This window comes from Geotrypetes seraphini, chromosome 1 (genome assembly GCF_902459505.1).
Source record: "Geotrypetes seraphini chromosome 1, aGeoSer1.1, whole genome shotgun sequence".
Lineage (NCBI taxonomy): Eukaryota > Metazoa > Chordata > Amphibia > Gymnophiona > Dermophiidae > Geotrypetes > Geotrypetes seraphini.
Window position 1 is genome coordinate 345378951 of NC_047084.1, and position 26920 is coordinate 345405870.

The 26920-nt window shown below is 40.9% G+C and overlaps 1 protein-coding gene across 6 annotated transcripts in view; it reads right to left on the reverse strand.

Moving 5' to 3' along the window:
• PTPN13 (protein tyrosine phosphatase non-receptor type 13) overlaps positions 1–26920 on the reverse strand; it is a 626469-nt gene that overhangs the window by 204396 nt on the left and 395153 nt on the right. For all 6 annotated transcript variants that reach the window (XM_033963022.1, XM_033963031.1, XM_033963011.1 and 3 more), the window contains one exon: positions 2472–2565. In XM_033963022.1, the coding sequence (XP_033818913.1) occupies positions 2472–2565 (94 nt within the window). The remainder of the gene's footprint in view (positions 1–2471; positions 2566–26920) is intronic.

Consider the following 26920-nt stretch of genomic DNA (forward strand, 5'->3'; position numbering starts at 1 on the left):
TGCTAAAGAATATACATGCACTCCTACATTTACTGATGCACACTAAAACATCACTGTGCATCAGTAAATGTAGTTATCCCATCCAACCCACTATGAAGATATTGGGTGTAACATTGGACCAGAGTCTAATCATGAAAGACCAGGTGGACTCCTTAGTTAGAAAGGGTTTTATTTTCTCTCTGGAAGCTTCGGTCCATTAGAGCATATTTCGATGTTTCATCATTTAGAATCCTAGTACAATCCCTTATACTGAGTCCAAGGGTTCTGAAGGAATTAAAGGAGGAGATAGCGGAACTACTGCAGCAAATTTGCAATCTATCCCTGAAAACAGGCATGATCCCGGAGGACTGGAAGATAGCCAACATTACGCCCATCTTTAAAAAGGGATCAAGAGGTAACCCGGGAAACTACAGACCAGTGAGTCTGACCTTGGTTCCGGGGAAAATGGCGGAAGCACTGATAAAAGAAAACATCGATGAACATTTTGAAAGAAACAAACTTCTGATAACCAGCCAACATGGTTTCTGCAAGGGGAGATCATGCCTAACGAACTTATTGCACTTCTTCGAAGGAATTAACAAACGGATGGACAAAGGAGACCCCATAGACATCATATATCTAGATTTCCAAAAAGCCTTTGACAAGGTGCCCCATGAACGCCTACTCCAGAAACTGAAGAACTATGGGGGTGGAAGGAGACGTACATAGATGGATCAGAAACTGGTTGGCGGGTAGGAAACAGAGGGTAGGAGTGAAGGGCCACTACTCGGACTGGAGGAGGGTCACGAGTGGGGTCCCGCACGGCTCGGTGCTCGGGCCGCTGCTTTAATATATTCATAAATGATCTAGAAACAGGGACGAAGTGTGAGATAATAAAATTTGCAGATGACACCAAACTATTTAGTGGAGCTCGGACTAAAGAGGACTGTGAAGAATTGCAAAGGGACTTGAACAAACTAGGGGAATGGGCGACGAGATGGCAGATGAAGTTCAACGTTGAGAAATGTAAAGTATTACATGTGGGAAACAGAAACCCGAGGTACAACTATACGATGGGAGGGATGTTATTAAATGAGAGTACCCAAGAAAGGGACTTGGGAGTAATGGTGGACATGACAATGAAGCCGACGGCACAGTGCGCAGCAGCTGCTAAGAAGGCAAACAGAATGCTAGGCATAATCAAGAAGGGTATTACAACCAGAATGAAAGAAGTTATTCTGCCATTGTATCGAGCGATGGTGCGTCTGCATCTGGAGTACTGCGTCCAATATTGGCCGCCGTACCTTAAGAAGGACATGGCATTTCTCGAGAGGGTTCAGAGGAGAGCGACACATCTGATAAAGGGAATGGAAAACCTTTCATACGCTGAGAGATTGGAGAAACTGGGTCTCTTGAGTAGAGAGGGACAGATTCTTCAAACTTTCGAATAATAAAAGAACAAGAGGGCATTCAGAAAAGTTGAAAGGGGACAGATTCAAAACGAATGCTAGGAAGTTCTTCTTTACCCAACGTGTGGTGGACACCTGGAATGCGCTTCCAGAGAGCGTAATGGGGCAGAGTACGGTACTGGGGTTCAAAAAAGGATTGGACGATTTCCTGCTGGAAAAGGGGATAGAGGGGTATAGATAGAAGATTACTGCACAGGTCTTGGACCTGTTGGGCCGCCATGTGAGCGGACTGCTGGGCACGATGGACCTCAGGTCTGACCCAGCAGAGGCATTGCTTATGTTCTTACTTGGTAATTTCCCAGAAGAATATGCGGCGATTACAATTGGTGCAAAATGCGGCAGTCAAGCTAATTTTTGGGTTGAAGAAGTTTGATCATATAACACCTTCCTACCAACTTCTACATTGGCTACTGATGGAGGCACGCGTGAAGTTTAAGTTCGGATCCTTTTGCTTTAAGGCACTATTCGGTTTAACCCCTAAATATATAACTGACCTCTTCTCTTTCTCAAACAACATACATAAGAGAAGCTCACACTCAAATTTTGTTTCCCCACCTGTTAAAGGATGTAAATTAAAAAAACACCATCAACATCTTCTCTCACATCAAGCGGCATTATGGGGCAAAGATCTACTACTTAAGGGGAATTTAGGAAACACCTAAAAACATACCTGTTCCTGAAGTATTTAGGCAACTAACCTGTACAATCCTACTCCACAATAACTGATTTCTAGCGATGTTAATAACTAGCTTCTAACCTTGTTAATTCTAATTAATTTGTAACATCTTTTAACCATTGTAAACCGCATAGAACTTCACGGTCCTGCGGTATATAAACTGTTATTATTATTATTATTATAAATGCCCTTTTAGGCATTTTATAAAATACTTCTTGAGCAAAGCCTTTTGTAAAATAATGCCGGAATTGTACATGTCTCAACCTGGACATATCAATTCCAAGCTCACCGGTCAATGTCAAATCGGCTTTTATGTCTGCCAGGTTTCTATGGATACAATTGTTTACCTTTATGAATTCTACCATCATGTTCAGCTGCACCATTGGGAATAATGGCCTTCACATAAATGCCACCATGTCTCACACTTGTGTTTACACCACCCTAAGCAAGAAGAAAAACAAGTTCATCTTTAAAAATCTATAGAATTTCAGACATGCACCATTCTAATAAAATTTTTTACCAGGCACATCAATCTCCAATCTCTTATTTTATGAGGAACTATTGGAAATCAAAACTTAGGAACCAGCTTATAAGAGTTTTGCTGTATCCATTAGGTTTCTCAATACATTCTCTCAACCGGTCCTCAGCAGCACCATCACGGACTCAATAGATTTTCATAGTCCCTGGCTTTAGGTATCAACTCTTCAATGGACCTTCTAAATTTAGTTTAACTATTAACTTTATTATTTTTATTATTATATTTAATAAATAGTGAAGAAATACTTAGCTTAGTGGTGTCTGTTTCAGGGATATTGGGCCTAACATGTTTCACCTTTACGGTTTCCTCAAGAAACCGTAAAGGTGAAACATGATACTTATAAAATAAAGTAAAGTATAAAATAAAGTATCATGATACTTTATAAAATAAAGTATCATGTTTAAATCTCACATCTCCCTTAGCTATATGAATTCAAAATTAATTAATTAAAATTATTTCTTAATAATCTTACCTAACTGCTTACAGCCATTAATTTTTGACCACAACTACCATCCAAAGATGGCGGCGTTCTCAACGGAAGTTTAAATATCCTACGTCAGACCCAGCTGGAGACCACGTGTAAAATATGTCATCAACTCAGAGTGGCCACTTTTTATGATTTAATTTATTTAATTTTTAATTAAATTTTTAAAATGACCTTCTTCTAGTAGACTCCCCCCACTTTCAGGTAAAGTAGACCATTCTAACTCTAGATTTAACCCCATTGGGGCAACTGTTTTAAAGATATATATCCATTTCTGCTTTAAATAATTCAACCTCTCTTCCTAATTTCCTCCCTCCCTACTTGAAGGCTATCGATCACCCTCCAACGTAACTGAGCGACAGCATGTTGTTTTTCAGCCCAGTGTTGTACAACCTGTAAGTATGCGGGACTTATGTTTGTTCAAACAGATAAGAATAGCATTATCCCTGAAACAGACCACTAGGGACCACCAGGGAATATGAAAATCTATTGAGTCCATGGTGGTACCACTGAGGATCGGTTGACAGAATGTATTGAGAAGCCCATTCCTAATAAAAACCATCATTCATTAGATCAAAAGGTCTTTGAATTTTTCTCTTAGATACAAATTCTATAAAATAGTTGCTAACATTTACATGTTGATTATGCATGTAAATGATTAGAATAATATAGCATATATCATACATATGTGTGCATATATGCAGGTAAATACCAAAACCCTGCTTAAATGCTTAAATGCATATGGTTTTACATAGTGTGCATTTTACTGTTAGGTGTACACATAGGCAAAGTCTAGGTGCAGCATGGGCTTGATTCACAGTTACCGGTAGGCATTTAACTTATAGAATACTATAAGTTACACTCATATGTCTGGTATTTAGGCACACAGCTCTATGGCATAAGCACATATATATCCAGTTATGTCAGTATTCTATAAAGAAAAACTAGTGCCTACTTTCCTTTATAGAATAAACTAAACTAAACCTTAAGTTTGTATACCGCATCATCTCCATAAAGATAGAGTTTGGCACGGTTTACAGGTAATTCAATAAATGAGGGAAGGACATAATAAGAAATTATGAATATAGAATAGATGGCAAATAGGTACACAGTTAAAGAATTATACCCCACATGGGAAAAAAACCTTTAGTTCATTTGATTTTTTTCAAAATTAAAACTAAATCATACCATGAATAACGAAAAAATATAGAAGAGTATTTGGGTATATAGGCATATCAAGTCACTGTAAACAGTTTAACCTGGAGCTTTTCTTTAAGAAAAATTATGAGCTGTAACTCATTAACAAAAGAAACCAGAGGAAAAATAATACTAAGATTTAGCAAATAAAAGAAGATTATGTGAGGAGAAGTCAACACACACATTGTCAGGGATCCTTCTCATTTATACTGTCTATGCTCTCTCGGTCTGATTCCAATGAGTTTGTACTGCCTAATATAAAAGCTACTCCCATGTCAGCTGAACTTGGATGTAGTATGCTTCAGCATCTTTACATTTCTAATAGGGACAATTGTTGCATGAAATGCCAAGGTACTAAGTACCTGCATGGAACACATGAACAAATATTATTTTCTATACACAAGCATGCTGCCATTCAGCTAGTTACATACATTGGGGCTCATTTTCAAACTGCAGATGTCCAAAAGAACAGCATAAACTGGCACTTGGATATTTTAATCACCAAAACGTCCAAGTGCAGATTTTCAAAACTAAGATTTTAGATGTCTTGCAGGGCATTCATCCTCCAGGATGTCTAAATGTTAAGGGTGTGTGTAAGAGGCATAATCTGGGCAGGTTTAGTACTTGGTTGTCTTGCAGGAATAATCAAACCTTTTTATGTACATCTGGGGTATCATTTGGATTTTTGGAGTTAGACTTCTTTTCAAAATGTCTAAGTGCCAAAAAGGTACCCAAACTGACCAGATGACCACTGGAGGGATGAAAGCATGACCCCCCACACTCCCCCAGTGGTCACTGACCCCCCTCCCATCCTCCAAAGATGTGAAAAAAAACTGTATATACCAGCCTCTATGATAGTTGCAGATATTATGGGACATCTTAATAGAGTTGCAACTAGGTGCCTGGAGTAGCCTGGTGGGTTGTGCAGTGAACCACAGAAAGAGGGATCTAGGCCCACTACGCTACCTACTACATTTATGGTGGAAAGTGTGAGCTCCCAGAAACCTACCCAAAACCTACTGAACTGCCATACAGGTGAAACCTGCAGCAGTAAAGGTTATTGGGGTGATAGACAGGTGGGTATAGTAGGTTATGGGGGAGTTCCGAAAGAGGTTCTGATGAAATATATACCTGGCACCCTTTATGTGAAGTTTACAGCTTCACTGCCTTGTTGGCATGTCTGTGTGGATAATCCATTAAGATACTGGTTCCTCCCACATCCAAATTGGCTTGATTTGGACATTTTGAACTTGAGACTTTTTTTTTTTTAATCATGTTTATTGAGGAGTCAACAGAGAACAAGAATATCATAACCATCAAATAGTCAACCATGAAAATTACAAGAAGTGTTAACAGTGAAACACAGAAAATATCGTAGAAGGCTACTGAGATATTTTTGTATTTGCAAATGGCTTTAAAAAGTTAGATGTCCTAAGGGCCAAGACATCTAAATAGGTAATTTTTGAAGAAAAAAAAAGTTTAGATGTCTTGTGGTTTCGAAAATGGATATTTCCCTGTCCCGACTTTGGATCTCTAGCAGGAAAGGTCCAAAGTCGGATTTGACGCACTATTAAAAATGTCCCTCCACGTATTCTTAAACTAATCAGCCTAAGAAGATTTTTAAGGTCACAAAACAAAAGCAAACTGAGTATCTGTCCAATATGAAGAATCTGAGGGAATCCTGCCCTGTTAAATATATAATATTGTACTTTTGGAACATATTTTTTCCATTAATTGAAGAAAAGGTAAAAGTTATGAAACCTGGAAGATGTAATGGTACAATTTAATAAATTAAAGAGAATCAAATCATCTGAACTGGATGGCATACATCCCAACATACTGAAAGATCTAAAAAATGAACTTGCTGAGCTTTTGTTAGCAATATATAATTTATCTTTAAAATCAAGTATTGTAGCAGATGATTGAAGGGTGGCAAATGAAATGGCAATTTTAAAAAATATTTCAGATATCTCGGGAGACGGGAGTGGTTCCCAAAGATTGGAGGAGAGCGGATGTGGTCCCTATTCACAAAAGGGTCACAGGGATGAAGCGGGAATAGATGGATACGCCAAAGGCAAGCTTTATCAAATAATGAAGACATATGGCTTTTCAGCAAATTGTAGCTCTATCCTTCCCCCCTTTCTCTCCCCCCTTCTACATATAAGTTCATGTAATCCTTTTTCTTCTTCTCTACCCACTATTTTAAGTTCTTGTAAACTGTGTTGAGCTCCATTCTCATGGAGATGATGCGGTATATAAACTTAAGGTTTAGATTAGATTAGATTAGATATGGTGTTATAAGGCTAGTGAGCCTCACTTCGGTTGTTGGAAAAATAATGGAAGTGTTGCTGAAAGAAAGGATAGTGTACTTCCTAGAATCTAATGGGTTACAGGATCCGAGGCAACATGGCTTTACAAAAGGTAAATCTTGCCAAATTAACCTGATTGAATTTTTTGACTGGGTAACCAGAAAGCTGGATCGAGGACATATGCTAGATGCAATTTACTTAGATTTCAGCAAAGCCTTTGACACGGTTCCTCATAGGAGGCTCTTGAACAAACTTGAAGGGCTGAAGTTAGGACCCAAAGTGGTGAACTGGGTTAGAAACTGGTTGTCGGACAGATGCCAGAGGGTGGTGGTTAATGGAAGTTGCTTGGAGTAAGGAAAGGTGAGTAGTGGAGTCCCTCAGGGTTCGTTGCTGGGGCCGATCCTGTACAATATGTTTGCGAGTGACATTGCTGAAGGGTTAGAAGGAAAAGTGTGCCTTTTTGCAGATGATACCAAGATATGTAACAGAGTAGACACCAAAGAGGGAGTGGAAAATATGAAAAAGGATCTGCAAAAGTTAGAGGAATGGTCTAATGCCTGGCAACTAAAATTCAATGCAAAGAAATGCAGAGTAATGCATTTGGGAATTAATAATCGGAAGGAACCGTATATGCTTGGGAGGTGAGAAGCTGATATGCACTATCACCTTGGGGTGATAGTGTCCGAAGATCTAAAGGTGAAAAAACAGTGTGACCAGGCGGTAGCTGCTGCCAGAAGGATGCTGGGCTGTATAAAGAGAGGCGTAGCCAGTAGAAGGAAGAAGGTACTGATGCCCCTGTACAGGTCATTGGTGAGGCCCCACTTGGAGTATTGTGTTCAGTTTTGGAGACCATATCTGGCGAAGGACATAAGAAGACTTGAAGCGGTCCAGAGGAGGGCGACGAAAATGATAGGAGGATTGCGCCAGAAGACATATGAGGAGAGACTGGAAGTCCTGAATATGTATACCCTAGAGGAAAGGAAGGACATGGGAGATATGATTCAGACGTTCAAATACTTGAAGGGTATTAACGTAGAACAAAATCTTTTCCAGAGAAAGGAAAATGATAAAACCAGAGGACATAATTTGAGGTTGAGGGGTGGTAGATTCAAGAGCAATGTAGGAAATTCTACTTTACAGAGAGGATGATGGATGCCTGGAATGTGCTCCTGAGAGAGATGGTGGAGAGGAAAACAGTGACTGAGTTCAAAGAAGCGTGGGATGAACACAGAGGATCTAGAATCAGAAAATAACATTAAATATTGAACTAAAGCCAGTACTGGACAGACTTGCACGGTCTGTGTCTGTATATGGCCGTTTGGTTGAGGATGTGCTGGGGAGGGCTTCAATGGCTGGGAGGGTGTAGATGGGCTGGAGTAGGTTTTGACAGAGATTTCGGCAGTTGGACCTCAAGTACAGTACCGGGTAGAGCTTTGGATTCTTGTCCAGAAATAGCTAAGAAGAAAAAATTTAAATTGAATCAGGTTGGGCAGACTGGATGGACCATTCGGGTCTTTATCTGCCGTCATCTACTATGTTACTATATCAGTGCTGGGCAAAATGGTAGAGACTATTATAAAAAACAAAATTACTGAATATTTATTTATTTACATAGGCATGGATTAATGAAACAAAGCCAACATGGATTTAGTCAAACAAAATCTTGCCTCACTAATCTGCTACATTTCTTTGCAGGGATTAATATGTGGCTGACAATGAGCCAGATGATATTGTATAGGTTTTACAAAAGGCATTTGACAGTATTTCATGAATGACTTCTGAGAAAGTTAGAAAGTCATGAGAAAGGAGTGATATCAGTGGTTGCTAATATTGATAAACTGAATGAATCAGCTTATGTGTGGAATTTAGACAGTGATTTGATGAAGGATAATATAGTTATCAAGGCTAGGGTGGAGGCACTGGAAAATTCAACAAGAAGCTGTAATCTAAGAGTTCTTAAATTTCCATGTCTGGAACTGGTTTCTGCTAAAAAAAAACAAAACCATTTGTGAGATACATGAAGGAAGTACTGAATATAGCACAGAACTAATATCTCCAATATTAAAAGTTTATTTGCCTGTTCAGGGAACAATTGATGGCGGAACTCAGTAGGAGGACCCAATATGATAAAGCCTTTAGATGTATCAGCCTTTAGATGTATCAGATTCTGAAATGGCATGACCTGCAACACTTTTGGTAATTTTTGCTTTAATGTAAAATAAAGAGTGGATATAGTATTTGGATAAGATTTATCTTAATTGCAAGATTCACAAGTTTCTAGATCTTTCCAAATTAAATATTACCATAGCCTAACATATAACTAGCAATCCATATAACATATAACTAGCAAGGGGACCTTAGTGTATACAGTATATTCCCATTCCATTAACAACTCAATATCTCTCCTCTCTTCTCTCTCCTTATACACCTCCCAGAGAACTCTATTCCTCAGATAAGCTGCTCTTAGCTGTACCCTTCTCCTCCAATGCCAATTCCAGACTTTGTTCCTTTCATCTAGCTGCCCTCTATGCCTGGAATAAATTACTCGAGTTTGTCTACTGAGCCCCTTCCCTTGTTTAAAAGCAGAATGAAAACTCACCTTTTTGATAAAGCCTTCAATCCTTAACTTTACTCCTCTGCCCTCCAACCCAACCAGCTGATTAACCATTTCCCTTAACTGTATTCATGACAACCTGTTTATCTGCCTTGGCTGTTTAGATTGTAAGCTCTTTCAAGCAGGGACTAACTTCTTTGTGACTCTGTACAGCGCTGCGTATGTCTGGTAGCGCCATAGAAATAATTAATAGTAGTAGTAGTAACTCAATAAAGAAATCACAAATATTAAGATGTAGACAGCAGTCAAGCAGCAAGATGGGGGTTAGCCAGTTTTTACACTGAGTATTATATTTAGTTGGTGAGAGGTCATACATATGTACTTGGTACAAAAAAGCACAGTTACTTATCGTAACAGGTGTTATCCAGGGACAGCAGGCAGATATTCTCACTCATGGGTGATGTCACCGACGGAGCCCCAGTATGGATACTTGAAAAGTGAATCGCAACTTTAAGCTTAGAAAGTTCGCGATTAGCATGCACCGCACATGCGCGAATGCCTTCCTGCCCGATATAGGCGTGCGATCCCTCAGTTAAGATAAGCCAGCTAAGAAGCCAACCAGGGGATGTGGGAGGGTTATGAGAATATCTGCCTGCTGTCCCTGGATAACACCTGTTATGGTAAGTAACTGTGCTTTATCCCAGGATAAGCAGGCAGCATATTCTCACATATGGGTAACCTCCAAGCTAACTAGGGATGGAGGGAGAGCTGGCCTTTAAGAAAATAAATTTTGCAAAACTGACTGGCCTAAATGTCCATCCCATCGGGAAAAAATTTCCAACAGTAATGTGAAGTGAAGGTATGAACTGAGGACCAGGTGGCAGCTTTGCAGATTCCATCAATAGGAGTAGATCTGAGGAAAGCTACAGAAGCAGCCATAGCATGGACTTTATGAGCAGTGACATGACTCTCCAGAGGCAGTCCGGTCTGAGTATAGCAGAATGAGATACAGGCAGTCAATCAGTTGGAAACTGTCCGTTTGGTTACAGGATGTGATGTGGCGCTTCGGCTCAAATGAGCCTGGGGGTGGCAGCCTATTAAAAATGTACAGATATGTAGTGGAATGGGCAAGCATGAAAAGAAAATAATAGCCACTACACTTTCTTCCCACTGCTTAGGATTTACTGGTTAGGGTTTGATTGATAAGATAGGGACTTAATCCAAGAGCAGAGGAGAAGGGTTTATAAGTGGCTATATAAAATCACAATTGGATAAACCAGAACATAAACCAGGTAGACAAATATGGGATAACATTAATCTGAAAAATATATGTGTTTTATGCTGTGGTCACTGGAAACAGGAGAAGAGTAGGCATTCTCTCGGGTCACTAGAATTAATAGATAAGCTCTGTTGAAGGCCAGAGAAGATAAACCAAGGGCAGTAGCTTAGTTTTATGAATTTCCATTGTTTCAATGTGTGCCCAGTCTGGTCTCCAGAACCCTGTGGCAGATAAGGTTTGGCCTTTGAACTGGTTGCTGTAGAGATGGACTTTTTCTTCTTATTACAGAGATTACATTCTGGGAGCCCTCCCTTTTGCAGAGTAAAGTTAGAAATACTACTTGAATATACAAAATGCAAATATGATGAATTAAATTTTAGTAAACTATTAAAATACAAATGTAGGAACTTTCATTTTAAAGGTTTTAGATTAGAATATAATTACCTCAAAAATGTACTGTAGGATCTTTAGTGCACGCTGTTCTTTATTTCTTCTGTATTTTTATAAATGATGTAAGCTAGGAATTCTTGTGTGAGGGGGAAGACACTCCCCCAAAATGCATGCAAGTGCCTTATATGGTATCAAGTATTCTTGACCAATTATTTGCAGGCAGTAAAATATCATCATATATTAGGTATATATAGGTAAACATAGCAGGATGGAATTTTGAGAACATTTATTCAGAATAGCTGCATTTACACTTTCTGATTGAAATGCGTCTCCATTGTACAAATGCCTTTTGAAACAAGATTTCTGTTAAATTTAATAAACAATATTTGATTGGAAATATTTGTACAATTATTATTATTCCAGTGCATCTATGAGCAGGTTAGCAACCATAACTCTGTTCAGATGACCCAACTTGTTAGGATCAAATGAGATGTAGAGTTGGGCAGATGTTCTATGAGGCTTTGTCCGATCGATGTAGTAGGCAAAGCAAGTTTACAGTCCAAAGTGTGCAGCGTCGTTTCTCCAGGATGAGAATGAGGCTTAGGGAAAAAAACTGGAAGAACAATAGACTGATTGAGATGAAAGTCCGTAACTACTTTCGGTAGAAACTTAGGATGCGTGCGTAGAATCACTTTATCATGGTAAAAAACTGTGAAAGGTGGATCTACGACTAACACCTGTAACTCACTGACCCTTCTGGCAGAGCGAGATGAGAAAAACAACTTTCCAGGTGAGAAATTTGAGATGAGCTGTTGCCATTGGTTCAAATGGTGGCTTCATCAAGCTGGAAAGAACTACATTAATGTCCCAGACGACAGGTGGAGGCTTGAGAGGTGATTTAACATTGAAAAGCCCTTTCATGAATCTGGAGACCAATGGATGAGCAGTGAGAGGCTTTCCTTCGACTGGTATGTGAAAAGTTGTAATAGCTCTGAGATGGACTCTGATAGATGTAGATTTAAGACCAGAATCAGAGAGATGAAGAACGGGACCTAGGAGTAATCATTAGTGAAGATATGAAGACTGCCAATCAGGTGGAGAAAGTTTCATCCAAGGCTAGACAAATTCTGGGTTGCATCCGAAGAAGTTTTGTCAGCCGAAAGCCTGCAGTTGTAATGCCACTGTACAGGTCCATGGTGAGACCTCATCTGGAATATTGTTCAATTTTGGAGGCCACATTATCAAAAGGATGTGCTGAGAATGGAGTCGGTTCAGCGAATGGCCACTAGGATGGTCTCAGGACTCAAGGATCTCCCATATGAAGACCATCTAGGTAAGTTGCAGCTATACTCTCTCGAGAAACACAGAGAGGGAAGACATGATAGAGACGTTCAAATATGTTACTGGCCGTATTGAGATGGAAGAAGATATCTTTTTCCTTACAGGACCTAAGGCAACAAGAGGGCATCCATTAAAAATCAAGGGTGGGAGATTTCACGGTGACATTAGGAAGTATTTCTTCACTGAAAGGGTGGTTGATCGTTGGAATGATCTTCCACTTCAGGTAGTTGAGGCCAGCAATGTGCTCGATTTTAAAAAATGGGACAAACATGTGGGTTCATTTCAAGGAAGTGCTTAGGGGGGAGGGTTTTTCGAGTGGGCAGACATGTTGGGCCGATGGCCCTTTTATGCCGTCATATTCCATGTTTCTATAATCCAGCACCAATTCCAATGACAAGGAAGCTGGATTATGATGATGATGATGACGGAGACACCAGGAAGAAAAACGAGTCCACTTTTGTTGATAATACTGTTGAGTGGCCAGTTTCCTGGAAGCGTCAATAATAGTGCAGACAGGCTGAGAGAGATGCAATAATGTCAGCCCGAAAGATACCAAGCTGACAGATGTAACGACTGCAGGTTGGGATGAAGAAGAGCTCCTTGATTCTGTGTAAGCAGAGAAGGAAATATTTGAAATAGTATGTGCTCCCTGGTGCTGAGTTGAAGTAGAAGGGAGAACCAAAGTTGTCTGGGCCACCGAGGAGCTATGAGTATCATGATGGCTGACTTCTGCTTGAGTTTTGAAAAGAGTTTTCATGATGAGAAGAGTGGGAGGAATGCATAGAGGAACAGTTGCGATCAATCCAGAAGAAATTCATCTGCTTCCAGGCAGTGAGGAGTAAAGCCTGGAGCAGAAGCGGGGCAGTTTGTAGTTATGGGGAGCTGCAAATAAGTCCACCTGAGGAGTGCTCCATTATGCTAAGATGGACTGAGTTATTGAGCTGAGTGTCCATTCGTGAGGCTGGAGAATTCTGCTGAGGTTGTCTGCCAAGGAATTCTGTTCACCCTGTATGTAGACTGCTCTCAGAAAAAGGCTGCAGTTGGTCACCCAAAGCCAAAACTTTTGAGCCTCTTGACAAAGGGGAAGAGAGCCCATGCCTCCTTGCTTGTTGATATAGTACATCACTACTTGATTGTCCGTGCGAAGGAGGAGAACTTGATCGGTCAGGAGATGTTGAAAAGCTTTTAGTGCATAATTCGTCGTTCTGAGCACCAACAAATTGATGTGAAATTTGCGTTCTTTGGAAGTCCAATAACCCTGTGTTTGAAAGCCGCTCATGTGCACTCCCCAGGCATAGGTAGAAGCATCCATCGTGAGTACCTGGTGATGCGGAGGAAGATGGAAAAGACCTCTGGATAGATTGTAGGAGGTCATCCACCAGTGGAGCGACTACAGAAGAGATGAGGTTACAGAGATATGCTGTGAGAACGGATCTGTCACCTGAGACCACTGAGAAGCTAGGGCCCACTGAGGAGTACGAAGATGCAATCTGGCTAGTGGGGTGACCTGAACCATGGAGGCCATGTGGACCAGGAGAACCATCATGCATCTCACAGAGATTGTTTGTAGCTGAAACATCTGTTGACAGAGATGAAGCAAGGCAGTTAGGCGATCTGGAGGGAGAAACGCCCTCATGAGAGTAGTATCCAGAATAGCCCCGATGAACTGAAGACGTTGAATTGGTTGGAGGTTGGACTTTGGGAAATTGATTTCGAAGCCCAAGGTTTGAAGGAAAAAAATGGTGTGAGTCGTCACCAGTGTCACCTCCTGAGATGATGAAGCCTTGATCAACCAGTCGTCCAGATAAGGAAACACCTGAAGACCCTGGAATCAGAGGGCTGCTGCCACTACAATTAAGCACTTTGTGAAGACTCTGGGAGAAGATGCCAGGCTGAATGGAAGAACTTTGTACTGGTAGTGACGATGATTGATTTGAAAGCGAAGGTATTTTCTGGATGGATTGGTATATGCGTGTAAGCTTCCTTGTGGTCCAGAGAACATAGCCATTCGTTCTGAGCCAATAGGGGATAAAGGAAGGTGAGAGAGAGAGCATTCGAAACTTCTCTTTGACAAGAAATTTGTTGATCTCTCGGAGATCCAGGATGGGTCGCAGACCTGTCTTTTTGGGGACCAAGAAGTATTAGAAGTAAAATCCTTGGTCGTGTTGAGAGGGAGGAACTTCCTCGATGGCATTGAGGAGGAGGGATTGAACCTCCTGGAGCAGATTATTTTGGAGGATGGTCCGGAGGAAAGGTGTGAAAATGAAGAATATACCCTTGACGAATGATGTTGAGGACCCAAAGATCTGATGTAATGAGCTCCCAGCGATTGATGTAAATGTGAAGACATCCCCCTATGGATTGAGGTAGAGAAAGTAGCAAAGGAATGCTGGCTATGCTCTGAAGGAGCACGCCAAAAAGACTGCAGGTTTTTGAGCAGCCGGTTGTTTAGGTTGTTGACGTGGCTGTTGTCGCTGGGTAGATGCTTGAGGAGGCTTGGCAGTATATCTGTGTTGGTAAGAGGAAGCAGGCTTAAAAGGCTGAGCAAGTGGAGGCTTCTTTTTGGGCTTAACCAACCCATCTCATCTGATCTCATGAGAAGGCAGCTTTTGGGTGGCAGTGGCAGTGGAGGCATGGAGCATTGGCCAGACGGTCTTGGTGGTTAACGTCAAGGTCTGAAACACGTAACCATGCCAGACATTTCATCGCCATCACCATCGACATAGCTGTTGCTCGAGATGAGAGTTTGAAAGTGTCATAAACAGATCTCACCATGTACTTTCAAAGTTGCAGAGAGGTAGAGACTAGAGATTGGAATTTGTTGGCTTTACGTGAAGGCAAATATTGCTGAAACGATGAAAGTTGTTTAAGAAGATACTTCATATAACAGGAAAAGAAAAAGGTATAATTGGATGCTCTGTTTGCTAACATTGAGTTTTGGTACAGACATCTGCCAAATTTGTCCATTGTCCTACCCTCTCTACCAGGAGGAACAGACGCATACACACTTGTCCCAGAGGATTTCTTCAAAGTGGATTCAACCACAAGAGACTCATGGGGCAATTGAGGCTTATCAAAGCCAGGCAAGTGATAAAGAGATTCCAAACGTTTAGGAGCTGCTGGCACAGAGAGGAGCCTCAAGGTTTTTATAGAAAGTTTCCCTCAGAATGGCATGGAGTGGAAGCTTTAACAGTTCCTTAGGCAGAAGATCTTAATCATGTGTTTCCAAATACTCTTTGCTGTATTTGGTATCAGCCTCCAAAGAAACATCTAGATCATGTGCCATCTGTCACAAACATTTGGAAAAAGAAAGTTTTTCTGAAGGAGAAGCTCTGGTAGGTGAATGTTGAGGTGACCCAGAAGCAGAAGATTCCACATCGGTAGTAGATGGCATTTCAGACTCAGTATCCCCCAATAAATCTGAATCTCTGAAAAGAGAATGATGAGATCGGTGTCAACGGCTTGGTGTTGAGGTCTCCAAATGTTTAGATTTATGAGAGACTGCCTGACTGTGTCGGAGTAGCCTCTCGAGATGTGGCTGAGGAGGATCGGTGCTGGAGTGGAATGCTCAAGTCCTGTGTCGAGGATGACCGAGTAGCAGTAAGAGGAGTGGTCGGTGCTGTGAGCAAAAAAGTGAGCCGGCACCAAGAGGGTAAAGTGCTTTCCTAACACCTCCCGAAGCAGGTTGTCAAATTTTCTGCTTAAGGGAAAGTGCTGGTACCATTTGCTTCTTTTTAGCCAGTATGGATGACTGGTTAATACAGTCCGAGGATGATGAGGCCGAAGAAGAGGCACTCACCAATATCGGAGCCGGACTTACAAGAGGTCGGTAGGACTTGACTCACTGCAGCTTTGACCTGCATCCCGGAAAGGGTAGTGGAAGGCTTCTTAGCCGGCTTACCCAGAGACATGGTGAATTGTGACACTGGAGTCAAAGTTGGTGAATCCACCCTTGGTGTCGTCTTGGTCGGCGCAGTCTTGGTCGGTGTGGATGGTGCCAGAGATGAACTGGACTCCGCTTCCATTGTAGTACTCTAGCTGTTTTTGTTGAAGCAATCAATTTTTGAGAGTGCACTTCTGAAGGGAAGAGCAGCGGGAGTAGGAGTCAGGATGGTGCTCGGGTCCCAGACACTGCAGAGTCGGTGACAAAAATGGCCCGAGCACAGTGACCGCACTTTGTGAAACCTGTCGGTGGGCGGGATATGGACAGGAAGACAGTCGCTGACAAATCGAACTCTATGGCGAAAAGAGTCCATAAGGCCCTGCTGGGCCAAAGCCCGCAATGGCAAAGGAAAATGAAAAAAAAAAGGGTTTTGCTTTGTTTTTTTAATTGATATGAATAAAAAAAGAAAAGAAAAATGAAAGAACTGTGCCAAAAAAGTCACAATCCGCGAGAGCGGGAAGGCAAGCAAGAGAAAAATTTAAACAGGTGTTGAAAAACGTATCTTTCTAGCTCCGCAGAAACTAGAAAACTGAGGGACCACGTGCCTACGTTGGGTTGGAAGGCACTCGCGCATGCACAGTGCGGGCTAATCGTGAATTTTCTAAGCTTAAAGTTGCAATTCACTTTTCAAGTGTCCGTACCAGGGCTCCGTCGGTGATGTCACTCATGTGTGAGAATATGCTGCCTGCTTGTCCTGGGATAAGCTCCTAATTCTCAGGGGATGGGTCTGGAGGCTAGAATAGCAGACTTGGAGGAGCTAAAGCAGGCCTACAGGGACATAGTAGAGAAGTCCAACCTTTACTCTGGCAACTTCTGTGCTGCCATGGAAGAGAAAGGTCTCCTGAAGGGAGAGCATTACTGTGGAGAGGCAGGAAGTGATTCTGTAGCCCAAGACCTGTCCTCCAGGGGAGGCAATATCATTACATAAGAATAGCCTTTTGGGTCAGACCAATGGTCCATCTAGCCCAGCAGCCCCTCCTCACGGTGACCAATCCAGGTCACTAGTATAGGGCAAAAACCTATAGCAATATTCCATGCTATCAATCCAGGGCAAGCAGTGGCTTATCCCTATGTCTGTCTCAATAACAGAGTATGAATTTTTCCTCCATGAAATTGTCCAAACCTTTCTTAAAACCAAATAAATTAACCACTCTTACACAACCTCTGGCAATGCATTTCAGAGCTTAGCCATTCTCTGAGTGAAAAAATATTTCTTCCTATTGGTTTTTAAAGTATTTCCCTGTAACTTCATTGAGTTTCCTAGTCTTTGTAATCTTTGATGGAGTAAAAAATTGATCCACTTGTACCCGTTCTACACCACTAAGGATTTTTTAGACTTCAATCATATCTCCCTTCAGCTGTCTCTTTTCCAAGCTGAAGAGTCCTAACCTTTTTAATCTTTCCTCATACGAGAGGCGTTCCATCCCCTTTATCATCTTGGCCAATCTTTTTTGAACCTTTTCTAGTTCTGCTATATCTTTCTTGCATTGAGGATAGGTCTCCAGGGGTTTCTGCCCAGGTGGGAAGGGTTAGGATGGCCTTTGTAGTACGACATTTGATCATTAGGCATGTAGATACCTGGGTGGCTGGTGGATGTGAGAATTGCTTGGTCATTTGCCAACTTGGTGCAAAGGTAGCAGATTTCATTTGTCACCTAGATAAGATTTTAGACATTGCTGGGGATAAGCCTTGGTACATGTGGGTATCAATGATATAGAGAAATATGGAAGGGAGGTTCTGGAAGCCAAATCTAGAACTTCCAGTTTAGCATTTTCAGATGTGCTCGCTCCTCAGGTCCCAAGAGACAGACAGAGCACCGGAATCTCGATGCGTGGATGAGGCAATGGTGCAGTGAGGAGGGTTTTAGATTTGTTAGGAACTGGGCAATATTCTGGGACAACGGAAGCTTATCCCGCAAAGATGGACTCTACCTTAACCAGGATGGAACCAGGCTGCTGGCATGTACATTTAAAAAGTAGATAGAGTAGCTTTTAAACTAGAAACTGGAGATGACAGTCGCTCAAAAAAGCATGGTTCGAAACAAGGTATCTTTCAAAGATATGATCAAAATAGGGAAGATAGGGCATTCTGATAGCAAGGTTACATTAGAGACCATAGTAGACTAGGTATCCTTAAATATAGAGCAGACAGATTTTAAAGATTGTAAAATTATCCATGTCAACTGCTGAGCAAGTTGTAAATAGGAATGACAAACACTGTTTAAAATACCTGTATGCAAATGCCAGAAGCCTAAGAAACAAGATGGGAGAGTTAGAATATACTGCACTAAATGAATGGAAAGATAGATATAATATAATGAGACCTGGTGGAAGGAACATAACCAAATGAACTGTGATACCAGGATATAAATTATATCACAGTGATAGGGTGGATGAAATTAGTGGAAGCGTGCATTATACGTTAAGAAAGGCTTTGAATTGAATAGACTAAAAATTCTACAGGAACCAAACCATACCTTGGAATCCCTATAGGTAGAAATCACATGTGTAAAGGGGAAAACGATAGTGATAGGAGTGTATTACCTTCCACCTTGCCAGGATGAAAAGACAGATGCTGATATGTTATCAGATATAAGGGAGGCTAACGAACAAGGAATCACAACAATAATGGGCGATTTCAATTATCAATTATTCTATTCAATGGCATCTCTGCAAGAGATCTAAACTGCCTCCAAAATGTTCAGAACTCAGCAATTCGACTCCTATACAACCTCAGCTACCATGACCCCATTACTCCAGCGCTCTATGCAGCTCACTGGTTACCAGTCAAAAAGCGATGCATCTTCAAAGCCCTGGTCATGACACACAAGAGATTCTAGCAAAAAACCCCAGCCTACGTAGCATCCAAGCTACGCCCATACAAACCTAACCGCCCCCTCCGCGCCAAAGCAGAACAAAGACTCAGCATTCCCGCAGGGAGGTCCCTCCGAATGAGTATGGCGTACAAACGATCCTACAGCCATTTCCTACCTCAGCTATGGAACCGACTACCCACACAGATCAAGTTGCTAGACTCACTAATGACCTTCCGCAAAGCAGTAAAGACCTTCCTCTTCCATCAATCGGGCCATTATACTTCTCCTAGAACTCTTCGCTATGACCAGTCTGGTTTCTAAAATAAGCTCTGTTATTGTCTACTGTAACCTATTTGTTGTCATGACTAGTCTGTTTTCAAACGATTGTGAATGTCTACTTGTAACCCGTTCTGAGCTTCTGGGAGAACGGGATAGAAATCTAAATAAATAAATAAATGTAATATCAGGGCATGCTAGGGAGGTAAAATTCCTTGATGAAAATCAAGGACTGCTTTATGGAGCAGCTGATTCACGAACTAAAAAGAGGCGAAGCAATTCTAGACCTAGTCCTTATTGGAACGCAGGAGGTAATGGTGCTGGGGTCACTTGATAACAGTGATCATAACATTTATTTATTTATTTAAAACACTTGTAGCCTGCATATCTGCATATCATCTGGGGCAGCCTCCTTGGAGCGGCTGGGGCACGGGCAGTGTGTCTGGGAGGGAATGCATGGATGGGAGAACATCGCAGGGGAGGAGACATAGGCATCCTGGGACTGTCTGTCAAGTCTCTTCCCTGAAGAAGCCCTTTCTGGAAACGTCAATAGCTCCTCCTAAACTTACTTGCTCCACTTCATCACTGACGCTAAAACCGTGGATTGAAGACAAAGTTTTATTTTATTTTTCTTTCCAGCTTATGATTTATCTTTAATCTTATCTATTGTTTTGCCTTTTGTCTTTGTTTTGTTCTATTTCTATCATTTAAATTTCTCCAGAATTCTACTGTTCAACGGCTCCCCCTTCTGCTTCTATTCTTTCTCTCCTCTCTTCTACCTTCCAAAGTATTTAGATCAATGCTGTCTTGTTAAAATGTTTATTTTATTTTTATTTTTCCTCTAACTCTACTTTTCACTTCTCTATTACCCTCCAGGTACTTTAGTTAGATTGTGAGCCTTCGGGACAGTAAGGGAATTTTTCAAGTACCTTTCTTATTTCTAATCTTAATGTATATTTTCTGTAAACCGCTTAGAACCTAACGGATGTAGCGGTATATAAGAAATAAATTACATTACATTACATTACATTACATATCCAGCATCTATGCGGGTGACAGCAATACATACATAATTAAAACAAAACTCATCAAACCAATACAGTACATAACTTATAGCCTAAAACCTGCTCCTTAAAACAAATAAGGCCAGATAACTGCTAAAATTACACATTGCCCAGGTTTGAAAAGACCAATCACAAAATAAAGCTTTCAAACTTTTCTGGAATGCCAAAAATCAGAAATTAGATGAATAGAGTCTAGACTTTAGTTCCACAATGAAGGTCTGGCCACAAAACATTCGGGATCGATTTATGACCTTAGTGACTGAACGAAGCAAAGGGACAATCAAAAGATCCCTAGCTTGTGATCTCAGAGGACAACAAGGTACATATGCCTGTAATAAAGAGGCAATCAGCTTAGATAACAAGTCATGAACAGATTTAAATACCAAGGTCAACTTGATCAGATTTGATATAATCTCTGAAGTAAGTACACACAGAAAATCTAATAAAATAGCATTTTATTTTTAAAAACGAGACTATGATAACATGAGGAGAATGGTAAAAAAAAACAAAAAAAAAAAACCCCTAAAAGAGCAGCTACAAGGGTCAAATATTTACATCAGGGGTGGATGTTATTCATAAATACCATCCTGGAAGCCCAGACAAGATATATTCCATGTATTAAAAAAAGGAGGAAGGAAGACCAAATGGCAGCCAATGAGGTTAAGAAATGAGATAAAGGAAGCTATTAGAGCTCAAAGAAAATACTTCAGAAAATAGAAGAAGGATCTGACTGAAAATAACAGGAAATAGCATAAAGAATGGCAAGTCAAATGCAAGAGCTGATAAGGCCTTGAAAAGTAGATTGTGTAGGAGGCAAAAACACATGGTAAGAAGAAGCCAGGAAAAGAATCAGTTGGACTGCTAGATAACTGAGGGATAAAAGGGGTGCAGAGGGAAGACAAGGCCATAGCAAGAAGATATGGAGGAGACACTGATGCCAGATATGGCATTCAATACTGATGAGTCAGAGAAACTGAAATAAATCTCTGTAAAAGTGGTAAATTTAAAACAAACTGGAGAAAATATTTCTTCACTCATTGCCAGAGAATATTGTAAAAGCAGTTATCTTAGGAAGGTTTAAAAAAGATTTGAATAACTTTCAAAGCCATTATTAAGATGGAGTTGGGGAAATCAATTGCTTATTCCTAGGGTAAGCAGCATCAAATCTGTTCTACTCTTTGAGATCTTGCCAGATAATTATGACCTGAATTGGCCACTGTTGGAAACAGGTTACTGAGTTTGGTGGGCCTTCGGTTTGTCCCAGTATAGCAACTCATATGTTCTTATGCTGCACATGAGATACAAAAAAGAAGGAGATAATTTCTTCTGCTATGACCTACAATATTTCAGATAGCTGCTAAATTTCTTTTTGAAATTTCCATACAAATGTATTATCAAATATAGATCTCATTAGTATGTCTTCTTTGATTCTTTGCAGCTTTCTACCTTTATATCTACTAGGAGGGTGTCCAGGGGACAGAAAGGGTCTTCTTCCCCAATGGCTGTAACAGCTGAATCTCAAAATGTATAGCTGTCCCTCCTGAGAGCTACATATCAGTTGCATTTTCCTATAGGATTTAATTATTTGTTTCTTTGTGATATTAGGTCTTGGATCACCACCTTATTGAGGACTAGAGTTTGGTCAATATTTCTTTTCAAGGTACGATTTAATTCCCTTATTTTTCTTGTAATCAATGTTTTTCTCTGTACAAGTGGATGCATGATTTGTTATAGTATTATAAATTTCAATAAAGAAAAAGTTTAAAAAAAGAACTGGTTAAGAAAACAGAAAGTAGGCTTAAATGATCAGTAATCTCAATGGAGAAGGGTAGATAGCAATTTCCCCAGGGATCTATGCTGGGACTGCTGCTTTTTAACATATTTATAAATGATCTAGAGATGGGAATAACTAGTGAGGTATATAATTTGCTGATGACACAAAGTTATTCAAAGTTCTTAAATACAAAGAGGACTTTACGAGGCTGGGCATCCAAATGGCTGATGATATTTAGGCCCTCTTTTATCAAGCTGCAGTACCGAGTGTCACACAGCAAATGCACCAAAGTCCATTCAATCCCCATGGGCTTTGGTGCATTTACCACGCTAGCCTACGCAATTCGGCTTGATAAAAAGAGGCCCTTAGGACATACTCTTTTTCCAGTAATGTTGAATTTCACTGCCTTTATGGTGGAGGTGCTGCTCTCTGTCTGTTGCTGTTGGCTATGTCAGTTTTACTCATAGGGGCAAGGTTATCTGAAATCCCCTATATATAGTTTCACCCCAACACAGCCCTTTTTGGCAAAACTTGGGTTGTGATATTAATAAACCACACTTCTCTTAATTTTGATTGATCTGTTTGTTGTGTTATTTTATAGATGCCATTTAGCTGAGATGTTTGAAGACTACTAATATTGGAAGTTGTCTTTTGTCTTCTATGTGCTTAATAAGAAGATTGAAGAATTTGCATTGTACAAATATTCTGACTCCTGATGCAGGCCTTACAACCGAAACACGGTCCGTGTTCAGTCTTCATCCTTGATTTCATTAAAGGACTTTTGATTATCTAACAATTGGTTCCTCAATTGTCCTTCCCTGACCGTTGGTGAACTGCCCTCACTGCTGTTTTGTTTCATTATTTTAGATGACATTTAGGGCCATATTCAATAAATGGCCCCCAAATTTGGTGCTGAACACTATTCTATACATGGCACTCTGAGTAGGGTGCTGTTTGTAGAATAGCAAACAGTGCTGGGATCCATTCTCAACTTTTTATGCAAGGATTTACACCAACTAAAACCTGGTGTAAATCCTCATGCATAAATTGGGCACAGATCCCCCAATTCTATAATACTGTGCGAATCTTTAGTGAATGTCCCTGACATACTCATGCTCCTCCTAAGTCCACGCTCCCCTTTTTAGTTGCATGCTATAAGATATATACACGCATTTTTATAGAACAGTTCTTATCAAGATGTGCATGTAAATCTGAATTGTTGCCGATTAATTTCAATGATTGTTAACACCTAATTATTGGCTCTTATTCAAGTTTTTCAAGTTTTTATTAAAATTTGATTGAATCACTTATCTAAATTCTAAGCGAGATATCTTTTGTCTCCACTCAGAAACCACGCGGTAGACCCTTTTGTCTTGTGTTTTGATTTGTTCCTGGTTCTTTGTATTCAGATTGTGGTTTACTTCTTTGTATTCTTCTTTTTTTAATAAAAGAAAATTTAAATAAAAAAACCCCAAAACCCAGCCTGTTAAATAGTTGTGTTTTTATCTTGTTTTCTAAAATCAAGATAAGAGGGAACTTCTAACACAATGTTGGCAAGCCATGTATTCAGTCTGGCCACCTGAAAAGAGAAGGCTCTTTCGAGGAACCTTTTATAAAGACAGGATTTTATTGAGGGATATGCAAACAAGTGTACTCTTCGAAAGCTCTTGTTAATGTAACTCAGAGTAAAATGAGGTATAAGATAGCCTGGTAGCATGCCAAATACTGTTTTACAGCAGATACAAGACTCTGGATTCCAATGGCAGCCAATGGAGCTTTTGATAAAAGAGGGTAACATGCTCCCATTTTTTTAGGCCAAAAATGAGGCGAACAGCCATATTATGGACCACCCTCAATTTTCTGAGAATTTTCTTGAAAGCACCCAAATATATGATGTTACAATAGTCAAGAATACTCAGAATGGAAGATTGAACTAACAAACAAAAAGAAGCTTCATCAAAGTACTTCTTAATGGTGCGAAGTTTCCAGAACACTGAGATACTTTTCTTAAATATTAAATCAGAATGTTTTTCCAATGTGAGGTGTTTGTCCAAATTTACTCCCAATATTTTTAGGGATTGTTCGATATTGTAATCCAACCCATTCACATGCATCATTGTTTCTTTGATTTTGTCGTTGGGAGTTGCTAAGAAAAATTTAGTTTTTTCTGAATTTTAATTTCAGTTTGAAAGCAGCCATCCAAAGTTCGATCTGATTTAAAATAATTGATAGTGAATTTATGAACTCGGATGAGAGACAGATTAGCGGGATGACTATGGTAATGTCATCCGCATAGATATAGAATTTAAGCTTTAGGCTCTGTAAGAAATTTCCCAAAGAAACAAGATAGATGTTGAACAAGGTGGGGGACAAAGGGGAGCCCTGAGGAACTCCGCAGGAGTTATCCCAACTGTAAAGGGAATGAGAAAACTTTCCTATAAACAGAGGTTAAGGAGGCTGGGGTTTTTCAGCTTGGAGAAGAGACGGCTGAGGAGAGATATTATAGAAGTCTAAAAAATACTGGGTGGAGTGGAAATGGTAGACATGAATTGTTTCTTTACTCTTTCCAAGAGAACACAGACTAGGGGGCACTCAATGAAGCTACTAAGCAGTAAATTTAGAACAAATTGGAGAAATATTTCTTCACTCATTGTGTAAGTAAACTCAGAATTTGTTGCTAGAGAATGCGGTAAAGCAAAGATACTAACCTGTAGCAGGTGTGTTCCGAGAACAGCAGACATATATTCTCACAGACACAGACACAGCAAAGTGGTGCAGACACAGCAAAGTGTACTGTAACTTTAAATGTTTAGGCAATGCCCATACTCCGTGCATACCAGTGCCTTCCCACTCAACGTTGACTCGTGAGATCCTCAGTTCAGTAATAAAGCTAAGAAGCCAGTAACTAGAGAAGATGGTGGGTTGTGAGAATTTATGCCTATTGTCCTCAGAGAACACCTGCTAAAGGTCAGTATCTTTTCTTTCTCCGAGGACAAACAGGCATAATATTCTCACATATGGGACTTCAAACTTGCCAGGATCATGTCTATGGAAGAGGTTAAACATTGAATATTCAGCAACCTGGTGAAACCCTATACAATTGGAAGGAAAGCTGGCTTTAAGTAGATGTTGCAGAACTTCTTGCCCAAAGCAACTATCTCTTCTGGCGTTGTGCTCTAAACAGTAGTGAGAAGGGCTGGATTCTGTATAGCTTTTGAGAATTGCACATGGGCGTCCTATATAGAATCACATCTGTCCTCATGGACAGACACCTAAGCCCGCCTAACACCATGATTCTCTAACCGGCATCCATGTCACAGACGCCGGTTAGAGAACTGGATTGCTGCTGAGCTGATCGCAGCAAGGGAATCTCCATGCCGCGATCAGTTTAGCGGCAAGGAATCTGTTCCCCCCTCCTCCTGCGAAGACTACTGGCAGAAGGGATGCCCAGTCCCTCCTGCCAGAAAGCCCCTCCCCCCGAGACACCGGCACTCTGACCCCCTCAAGCCCACCCGGACCCCCCCACCCAGTTACCTTATTGAGCTGGCTGGCCGGAGGGATGCTTACTCCGTCCGTCCGGCAGGCCCACCTCCACTGAATGGTGGGTCTTCCCCTTCACGGTGCATAAGGCTCTGATTGGCCCAGGCTTTTAAGACCCCTCCCACAGGAGGGGCCTTAGGCACCTGGGCCAACTGGAATCTTAGACCTCTCTCGCAGTGCATTCTGGGATGCACTGGGAGTGGCCTAACATTCCGATTGGTCAGATCCCTTAGGCCACTCCCATGGGGGCTGGCCTAAGGGATTTCACCAACTGGAATGTTAGGCCACTCACAGTGCATCCTAGAAAGCACTGCGAGAGAGGCCTAAGATTCCAGTTGGCCCAGAGAATGCAGTGCACACCAGGAAGAAAACTGTGACCACCTGAAGCGATGACAGAATTGAGTGGAAGGTTTCCTAGATGTTTCAATGACAACAGATACTGCAGCTGAGAGACAAAGTATTTACCTATTTGGTGAAAGAAACCATGCTGTTAGTGATAAGGAGCAGGTATTGGGATGAAGTTGGGGCCCTTTGTTCTGAGTTAGCAATGTTGGAAACGGTTGCTGTTTTAATGATTTCCTGATTGAGAGCTCTAGGAAGAGTGAAAATTAAAATTGGTATGGCCAAAAGGTTGCAATGAGGATCATGGTGCTCTGATTTTGGCAAAGTTTGAGTAGAGTTTTCCTTATAAGAGGGACTGGAAAAAATGTGAAGAGGAATGTGGACCCCCCAGTGCTTGAGAGTAGAGATTGTTTGACACAAGTGAATGAGATTGTCGATCCTCTCCTCAGAGAGAAAAATTCTACCTTGAATGATGTTCAAGAGTGCTCTTATGAACTCCAAGATTTGAGTTGGCTATAGATGTGACATTTAGTATTTGACAGCAAACCCTAGAAGCTTGAGGAAGCAAATTATTGAGATTATGGTAAGCTGAGCTGCTTGCGATGATGAAGCCTTGATCAACCACTCATCTAAGTAGGAACAGATGCAAAGCCCCCATGAACAAAGTGCTGCTGCTGCAAAGCCACATGGAGCAGAGGCTAGTTTGAAGGAGAAGCCCTTGTACTGGAAGTGTTGGGGGACCTATGCGGAAGCGGAGATACTTCCCTAAATTACTTCAAGTCAAAAATAAAAACCTTGTTGTTTCAAGAAGCCTTTGGACCATAACCGTCCTCTTAAGGATGTTTTTACCTTTAATTCTATCAGTTTGAAACTTTTCGTTTTCCCCTCCCTCTTGTATATTCCCTTCTTAGTTCTGTACTTTAATACAATGTAGGTCTCCCCTTTCACTA